A 10,160-nucleotide genomic window follows, 5' to 3' on the forward strand; every position below is an offset into this window, starting at 1 on the left:
CCCCAGGTTTTGGCATACTTACTTGAGGATATAGCATCAGGGGTGTAAGGCACAAGTCTTGACAAGCATCAACTGTCTCACAAAAGTCCAAATCGTTTCCCTCTTTACTGGCAGCCTCCTTGATCTTATCCCATGCAATGCACATGTTGTTGCATAATGCAACATCCATAACAACATGACTATGGGCATAAAGGCGTGGACGTTTTATGTTTCGTACCCGCATCAGTGCCAAAAGTTCCTCCATATGCTAAATACTAAAAATAAAAAAAAAATACATGCAGTGATTAAGCGGCTTACAAAAATTAAAATGGACGGGTTAGCACCGCACAACTGCTCGAAAAATCTCCAACCATAGCTGCCAGTCAAGAAGTTTTTAGGAAACTTCTCCTTCTTGTCAAACCATTCACAGAATAGTTTCTTATCTTCCTCCGAAACTGGTTTGAGTACGTCTACCTTTGGTTTCTTCTTCTTGCTCTGTTTCAACTTCCTCATCTTGCTTGCAGAAATTGGAGCATTCCTCAATCTGCTTTGCAATCTTGTAACTCTGTACCAAGGCGACTCAACTACTTTATATGGGCCCTCATTCTGATTTTGCATCTCCCCAAGGATCTTCAACACCTTATCCAATTTCTCATTCACAACCTTCAAATCTTCGCGCACATCTGTATTACTTGGTTGAGCACTGCACATCCTGCATGGTCCTCCTCTACCAATATCAGAAAAACCATCAACTAGTGGTGAACCAGGAATACTCTCACCCAAAGGGTCATCATCAGAAATGTTAGCTTCATCATTAGTCTCTAAGCTCACTACACCAGGTGCCTTTTTAATGCCAGTCGCCCATTCTAAATCAATCGCTAACTGGTTGATTTAGGATCCGCTACCTCATCGTCATATGGTACCAAATTTTTCATGTAGTCCATATCCATATCATGTAGGGTAGGAATAAGGTAAGGGTGCACCTCCTAAAATATAACATAGATAGAAGTCATTAGACAAGCAATACAAAATAATAGACACGAGGTCTATGATAATCTCATACTTTGGTTGATTCTAATCTACTGGTGGAATGTTATTGCACTCCCTATCTTACCACACCAGGGTCATCAACTCTCTGCTTAAAGGGATCCTAATCAGGTTCAAATGTCATTTTCTTGATGTGCCATCTCAATATCCTTGGCAGTGGTATCGATACGACATTTGATTTCTCGGCAGTACGACCAAATAGTAGAATTGCTTCGTACGCCCATGCCTATATTTTTTCATGAACCAAAAAGTATTAATTTCTTTCCGTAGTAAATAAAATAATAATACTCAACTACAAAGAAATTTTGAGGATGTTTTTTTAATACTTACCATGAATGCCTATGGGAAGCCGTACAGGGAATAACTAGTCGATTTGGACTTTTTACTAGAGATATTGTTTTTCTTCCTCTTGATCACATATGATTTGTATATTGGCAACGTGTCCTTCTTCAAGTACTCAATTGTGAGCTCAAAACGCTCATTTCCCCCAGGATATTTCAAGAAAAATTCCAGATTCTTAACCATACGAATCCACTTCTTATCAACGCGTGCTATGTTATCCCTTGCAAGCAAGACTTAATGTACAAACCACACCAATGCAATCTTAAACCTCTCGACTGTGTCAAACCTCTTGGACTTAAACTGTTTCAAAAGCAGCTATGCATCCACCCCTTTCCTGCTAGACTGGCAAACTTTGTCGCAGAATGCTTGGCCATCATCCATCACTTTCTTCATAGCTTCTTTACTGGGTTTGGCACCACAGTTCAATCCAGACATCATAGAAAACTCCTTCAATCCAAAGTGAACGGGCTTGTCTCTAACTATAAACCACAACTCGCGCTTCTTCGTGCAATAAATTCGGCGAATCAATAGGGAATGGACAAGCTATCTATTGAACTGTGTCCAGTGCTCTGAAAGTTTTGCAAACTGACCAAAACAACTACTATTAAACTTTTCCATCAATTTGATTGTTCTAAGTTTATCCTTGAACTCATGGAATACATTGATCCTAGACCTCACACTTATCTTGGCCAGGAAACGTCTATGCTTTTTTAGAAAAGTCCTGAAATTGTATTTGGATGCGTCGATCGCCCTTACAAATACAGGAATTGACAGAACATCCTGGTCACCTTCAACTACTGCATGTGTTTCACTTTACAGTCCATCTTCACCATATTCAAGATGTTTATCATCTTCTTCATCATTTTCTTCTTCTGCTACATCTTCTTCTTTTTCTTCTTCGGCATCTTTATCAACCTCCTGAGCAGTAGCATCACCATTTTCATCATCATCCACACCTAATGCTTCATCATCACTGTCCTTTTCTTCTTCAATAATTATTTTTTCAGAAACATATTCTTCCGTTTGAGTTTGTGCTGCATTTATGTCCAAGTCTTCTTCTTCCTCCTCCTCATCAACACCCTTTAATGCTAACCTCCTTGAAACAAATTCTTTACTAACAGGTATGTCCTCGTCAACTAATCTAGATTTTGATCTTGTTCTTTTTTTATTGATAGACTTTGATGGCTCTTTGTTCTTTTTTCTCCTATCATGCTTAGAAATCTCAGCATTTCCTTTATTAGGGGAAGTTTTAGTAGTATCCACATTTCGTTTTCTAGTAGCAGCTTTTGAAGGCTCAGCAATTGCTTTACTTGGCGATGCTTCTATTTCTATATTTTCTTTCCTGTTTGAAGGCTTTGAAGGCTTTGTCAAAGGAATATGCTTCTTAGCAGCTAATTTCCTCCTCATGTTACCTACATGCAAATATGTAATGTCATATTTAATAATTTTAAACTTATGATCAGAATAAAAAAAAATAAACCCCAATTCCAGCATACATCTATGACTAGAAAACAATCGACCACAGGTTTATTAATAAATATTAGGTCGACAGTTATGACGAAATTCTAAAATACAGAGCATAGAGGTAGTCCAAGAAGCAAATATAACCACTCACTCTATATAAGATATGGTTATTCACAACCCAACCGATCTTGAACATGCACGTGAACGAATCACTCTACAAAATCCGAAATAAAAAATGTAAGAAACGGAATAAGAAGAATTTAGAATTTACCAAAATTGAGGCGTTCTGAGTTTTAATACAGTGCTTGATGGGTCTATAGAGACGATCACACCCAAAATCGAAGCTTGATTCTTGTCCCTTCCCGCCGGAATGCACCTTGGTCGATGGGATTGAGTGACAGAGAGAAGAGAGAGTTGAGAGTTGAAAGAGAAATTGGGATGAAAAATGAGAGAGAGATAATGCTTTTCAAACTTTATATGTGACCCACAATTTTTTAAAATGTTAAAAAGGTCTCATCCGCCCTAATCCACTAACTTAACCATTTTTCAACCCAAAACAAATTGAGAAAGTGTAACGACCCGGTCGGTCGTTCCGAGAGTTATAGCCCCATTTTCCCCATTTTTGCTTATTTATGTGTTGTTCAGCTGTGTTGAGCTGTATCGAGTTGGTAGGTTTGGGTTCGGAGTAGTTTTGGAGTGAAATGGGACACTTAGTCTCTTAGTTAGAAAGCTAAGTTAGAAAAGTCAACCGGAAGTTGTCTTATGAGTAAACGAGTTCGGACTTGGATTTTTATGATTCGGTTAGCTTCGTTGAGTGATTTTAGAGTTAGGAGTGTGTCCGGAATGTAATTTGGAGGTCCGTGGTAGAATTAGGCTTGAATTGGCGAAAGTTAGAAATTTGGCGATTTTGGTCGGCAGTGGAAAATTAGGTATCGGGGTCGGAATGGAATTTCGGAAGTTGGAGTAGGTTCGTAGTGTCATTTGTGACGTGTGTGCGAAATTTGAGGTCATTCAGACGTGGTTTGATAGGTTTCAGCGTCAATGGCGAATTTTGGAAGTTTAGAAGTTCTTAGACTTGAATCCGAGGTCGAATTGGTGTTTTGGTGTTGTTTTGGGCGTTCCGAAGGTTCGACTAAGTTCGGGTAGTGGTATATGACTTGTTTGAATTATTGGTTGAGGTCCTGAGGGGCTCTGGATGATTTCAGATGGGTATCGGGGAGTTTGGAAGTTGTTGGAGCTGCTGTTCTTGTGTGTCCCTACCTGCAGTTTGGGTACCGCAGGTGCGAGCTTCGCAGGTGCACAGAGGAACCGTAGGTGCGGCTTGGTCTTCGCATCTACAATGACCACAGGTGCGGTAAGGTGACCGCAGAAGCGAAGCCTGGCGAGTTAATGAAAATTCGCAGATGCGGAAGCGCAGATGCGCATATGGAGTCGCATGTGCGGAACCCCTGGGCAGAACCTATATATATCACACTTCGCGAATTTTTGCCCCTTTTCCTCCATTGTTGAATGGATTTTTGAGCTAGGGCAGTGTTTTTCAAGGGAGAATCACAAGTCATCAGTGAGGTAAGTCGCTTGGGTTTATTTACACGCGTTTATGATATTTTTCCACTGATTAGCCATGAAATTAGTAGGGGTTTAGGGTGAAATTGAGGGAGTTAGGGTTTGAGTTTTGGAGAGTTTTAAGTGAGGATTTGAGGGACCAAACGGAGTCCGATTTTGATGAATTTTGTATGGTTAGACTCAGATGAGGACGAGGTTTGTAATTCTACCATTTTTGACTGGTTTCGAGACGTCGGCCCGGGGCCGGGTTTTGGCCGATTTCGGATTTTTGGCCTATTTATGTAGTTTTTATTGTGTAATTCAATTCTTTAGCCTATGTTGATAGTAGTATTCTGATTTTGGCTAGATTCGACGCTTTTGGAGACCGAGTCCAGAGACGAGGGCATCCCGGAGTAGGATTTTACGCTGTTAAGGTAAGTAACAGTTTTAACTCTGGCTTTGAGGGTATAAACCCGAAGATTTGACATCACGTGATTGTTTGGAAGTGATACCCATACTAGGTGACGGGCGTATGGGTATGCACCGCGAGGGATTGAGACTTGGTCAGTCCCGTGAGGCTGTGAGGCCTAATGGCTATTATCTGTGGTTATGTGTTTATTTGTTGTGGAACTTGTTTGCCTTCATGTTAGAAATCATGCTTAGGCTTTATTCATGCTCACATTATTTGCACTCAGTCGTAGATATTATTGTACATGTTTACCTCAGTCCCTATTAATTTGCTGATATGCTGTGATACTTGACGTGGGTTGTGTTTCCCTTATTTGTTGATGATGGTAAGGCTAGAGAGGTACATGACTGAGTGAGGCCGAGGGCCTGTTGTGAGGTATTTGATTGAGGAATGTGAGTTGTCCGTGCAGATCCAGGTATTGATACCATAGCGTGTGAGTTGTGCGCGTAGCACGTGAGTTAACCGTGCAGATCCAGGGGTTGATATTATGGCATGTGAGTTATCCGTGCAGCACGTGAGTTGTTCGTGCTTAGCGCTTGGGCTTTGGGAGCCCCTCCGGAGTCTGTACACACCCCCAGTGAGCGCATGTACCTATTGAGTGTTGAGTGTTGAGTGCTGAGTGCGAGTGCCGAGAGCCGAATGCTGAGTGATGGAGTGACATTGCTGTGAGGATTCATTGCTTTTGTTGTTGCTACATTTTACCCGTTAATTTCTTTGTAGCATTTATTAAGTTAATGAAATTTACATGTTTATTTCTGTTTATTTTAAATTATGATAAAGAAATAATTGAATTGTTCTACTTAGCTCGTCACTACTACTCAGTTCCTTAGTTATTTCTGTTACTACTGAGTCGGTTGTACTCATACTACACTCTGCACTTTATGTGCAGATCCAGGTGAGATAGAGCGCGGCGATTGTTGAGTTCAGGCCGGCTATCGTTGGAGACTGCAAGGTAGCTGCTAGCGTCTGCAGGACCTTGTTACTCCTTCTATCATTTCTTCTTTTGGACTGTATTGACAGTTAGACAGTTTTATTTCTTAGTTCATAGATTTAGACGCTCATGACTTAGTGACACCATGATGTTTGGGGCTCGTTTCCATGTTTTCTATAAATATATTTAGAGTTGATTTAGTTTATGAAAAATTCAAATATTGGAAATGTTTTAATAAATTCTTATAATCTATTAATAGTAATATTTTGGGAAATAGGCTTTCCTTGTAACACGATAGGCGCCATCACGACCATGGTTAGATTTTGGGTCGTGACAAGTTGGTATCAGAGCTTAGGTTACATAGGTCTCACGAGTCATGAACGGGTTTAGTAGAGTCTTGCGGATCTGTACGGAGACGTCTGTACTTATCTTCGAGAGACTGCAGAACCTTTAGGAAAATTTCACATTCTTGGATTCTTGCCGTGCGTCCTGTGTATTCTAGTAACTAAACATATGTTATTCATTCTCTCACAGATGGTGAGGACTCGTGTTACCGGTCAAGAGGGACAGCCACCAGTTCGGTTCGCGAGAGGCCGAGGTCGCGGTAGAGGTCGTGGTAGTGGCGGAGTCATCGCCAGCGCAATAGTTGGGGAAGCACCTACAGATCCCCAGTTGTCCCCGCTCAGGACCAGGTCCTGGAGGTAGAGGTTCCGGCGGGACCAGCTCAGGTACCACCCGTGCCTTTTGTTATTCCAGGCCTTCAGGAGGCCTTGGCCCAGATTCTGTCAGTGTGTACGGGCCTTGCTCAGGCGGCTTCAGTTACTACGGTCGCAGCTACTTCTCAGGCCGGGGGAGGCACTCAGACTCCCGCCGCCCGTACACCTGAGCAGGTTTTTCAGGGACTACAGACACCGGGGGTACCTCCAGCCCAGCCGGTTGCAGCTGCTCAGGACTATGTAGCTCTTGTGATGCCAGAGGATGAGCAGCGCAGATTGGAGAGGTTTGGGAGACTCCAGCCTCCGTCATTTAGTGGTGTTGAGGGTGAGGATGCACAGGGTTTCTTGGACAAGTGTCAGAGGATGCTTTGGACCGCGAGTATTCTGGAGACCAGTGGGGTCTCATTCACTACTTTCCAGTTTTCTGGGGCTGCACTTAATTGGTGGGAGGCTTACGAGAGGCGTAGGCTGGTTGGCGCAGCGCCCCTTTCTTGGCAGCAGTTCTCCGTTCTCTTTCTGGAGAAGTTTGTACTTGAATCCCACAAAGAGAAGCTGTGTAGGAAGTTTGAGCAGCTTCGCTAGGGTGAGATGTCTGTTACACAGTATGAGATGCGGTTCTCCGAGTTAGCTAGTCATGCGGTCTGGTTGGTTCCCACATACCGAGAGAGGATCAGGAGGTTTATAGATGGCCTCGATTTTCAGCTTTGATTGCTTATGACCAGGGAGAGAGTATCTGGGGATACCTTTGATGAGGTTGTCAACATTGCTCGACAGATTGAGATGGTTCGAGGTCAGGAGAGGGATGAGAGGGAGGCTAAGAGGCCTCGTGGTCAGGGTGGTTTTAGTGGTGCTCCTCAAGGAGGTTAGTTTCAGCAGGGCCAGTTTCAGCAGAATCAGTCATCATTCAGTGCATTGCCAGCGTAAGGTTTTCATTATGCCCCGCCCGCTCAAGTATCATCGGGTAATTTTTTTGGGTATCAGGAGCAGCAGTTTCGTTAGAGGAGAGGTTGTTTCGAGTGCGGGGATTTTGGTCACACTGCGAGATATTGCCCTAAGCTGTTGGGTGGGACTCCACAGCGGAGTACTCGGCCGACGGCACCAGCACCAGTTTCTCCACCACCCGCCCAGCCAGCTAGGGGCGGAGCCTAGTTAGCTATGGGTCGCCCGAGAGGGGGAGGCAGATCAGGGGTGGTTAGGCCCGTTTCTATGCCCTCACAGCCAGGCTAGACGCTATTGCTTCAGATGCTGTGATTTTAGGTATGTTCTTCTGTTAGACTCGTTCGAGGACGAACGTTTGTTTAAGAGGGGGAGGATGTAACGACCCGGTCAGTCGTTTCGAGAGTTGTAGCCCAGTTTTCCCCATTTCTGCTTATTTATGTGTTGTTCAGCTGTGTTGAGTTGTATCGAGTTAGTAGGTTTGGGTTCGGAGTAGTTTTGGAGTGAAATGAGACACTTAGTCTCTTAGTTAGAAAGCTAAGTTACAAAAGTCAATTAAAAGTTGACTTATAAGTAAACGAGTTTGAACTTGGATTTTTATGATTCGGTTAGTTTAGTTGAGTGATTTTAGACTTAGGAGTGTGTCCGGAATGTAATTTAGAGGTCCGTGGTAGAATTAGGCTTGAATTGGCGAAAGTTAAAAATTTGGCGATTTTGGTTGGCAGTGGAAAATTAGGTATCGGGGTCGGAATGGAATTTCGGAAGTTGGAGTAGGTTCGTAGTGTCATTTGTGATGTGTGTGCAAAATTTGAGGTCATTCGGACGTGGTTTGATAGGTTTCGGCATCGTTGGCGAATTTTGAAAGTTTAGAAGTTCTTAGGCTTGAATCTGAGGTTGAATTGGTGTTTTGATGTTGTTTTGGGCGTTCCGAAGGTTCGACTAAGTTCGGGTAGTGGTATATAACTTGTTTGAATTATTGGTTGAGGTCCCGAGGGGCTCGTGATGATTTCGGATGGGTATCGGGGAGTTTAGAAGTTGGAAAATGCAGCTGGAGCTGCTGTTCTGATGTGTCCGCACCTGCGGATTAGGAACCGCAGGTGTGGGCTTGAGGCGCAGGTGTGGAGAGGAACCGCAGGTGCGGCTTGGTCTTCGCATCTGCGATGACCGCATGTGCGGTAAGGTGACCGCAGAAGCGAAGCCTGGCGAGTTAATGAAAATCCGTAGAAGCGAAAATTATTCGCAGATGCGCATATGGGGTCGCAGGTGCGGAACCCCTGGGCAGAACCTATATATATCACACTTCGCGAATTTTTGCCCTTTTTCCTGCATTGTTGAACGGGCTTTTGAGCTAGGGCAGTATTTTTCAAAGGAGAATCACGAGACATTGGTGAGGTAAGTCGCTTGGGTTTATTTACACGCATTTATGATGTTTTTCCACTGATCAGCCATGAAATTAGTAGGGGTTTAGGGTGAAATTGAGGGAGTTAGGGTTTGAGTTTTGGAGAGTTTTAAGTGAGGATTTGAGGGACCAAACGAAGTTTGATTTTGACGAATTTCATATGGTTAGACTCGGGTGAGGATGAGGTTTGTTATTCTTCCATTTTTGACTGTTTTGAGACGTGGGCCCGGGGACCGGGTTTTGGCTGATTTCGGAGTTTTGGCCTATTTATGTAATTTTTATTGTGGAATTCGATTCTTTAGCCTATGTTGATAGCAGTATTCTGATTTTGGTTAGATTCAGGGCTTTTGGAGACCGAGTCCAGAGATGAGGGCATCCCGGAGTAGGATTTTACGCTGTTAAGGTAAGTAACGTTTTAACTTTGGCTTTGAGGGTATAAACCCGAAGATTTGACATCACATGATTATTTGGAAGTGATATCCATGCTAGGTGACGGGCATGTGGGTGTGCACCGCGAGGGATTGAGACTTGGTCCGTCCCGTGAGGCTGTGAGGCCTAATGGCTATTATCTGTGGTTATGTGTTTATTTGTTGTAGAACTTATTTGCCTTCATGTTAGAGATCATGCTTAGGCTTTATTCATGCTCACATTATTTGCACTCAGTCTTAGATATTATTGTACATGTTTACCTCAATCCCTATTATTTTGCTGATATGCTGTGATACTTGACGTAGGTTGTGTTTCCCTTATTTATTGATGATGGTGAGGCTAGAGAGGTATATGACTGAGTGAGGCCGAGGGCCTGTTGTGAGGTATTTTATTGAGGCACGTGAGTTGTCCGTGTGGATCCAGGTATTGATACCATAGCACGTGAGTTGTCCGCATAGCACGTGAGTTGACCGTGCGGATCCAAGGATTGATATTATGGCATGTGAGTTGTCTGTGCTTAGCTCTTGGGCTTTGGGAGCCCCTCCGAAATCTGTACACACCCCTAGTGAGCGCAAGTACCTATTGAGTGTTGAGTGTTAAGTGTTAAGTGCTGAGTGCGAGTGCCGAGAGCCGAGTGCTGAGTGATGGAGTGACATTGCTGTGAGGATTCATTGCTTTTGTTGTTGCTGCATTTTACCCGTTAATTTCTTTGTAGCATTTATTGAGTTGATGGAATTTACCTATTTATTTCTGTTTATTTTAAATTGTGATAAAGAAATAATTGAATTGTTCTACTTAGCTCGTCACTACTACTTAGTTCCTTAGTTATTTCTGTTACTACTGAGTCGGTTGTACTCATACTACACCCTGCACTTTATGTGTAGATCCAGGTGAGTTAGAGCGCGG

General features: G+C 43.2%; 1 protein-coding gene across 1 annotated transcript; it reads right to left on the minus strand.

The window, feature by feature from the left end:
* Positions 1-2,181: 2,181 nt before the first annotated feature.
* Positions 2,182-2,775, minus strand: LOC138900006 (uncharacterized). The gene has a single exon (XM_070186706.1). It carries the CDS (start codon positions 2,773-2,775, stop codon positions 2,182-2,184), a length of 594 nt encoding a protein of 197 aa, XP_070042807.1.
* Positions 2,776-10,160: the final 7,385 nt, after the last annotated feature.

This window comes from Nicotiana tomentosiformis, chromosome 10 (genome assembly GCF_000390325.3).
Source record: "Nicotiana tomentosiformis chromosome 10, ASM39032v3, whole genome shotgun sequence".
Lineage (NCBI taxonomy): Eukaryota > Viridiplantae > Streptophyta > Magnoliopsida > Solanales > Solanaceae > Nicotiana > Nicotiana tomentosiformis.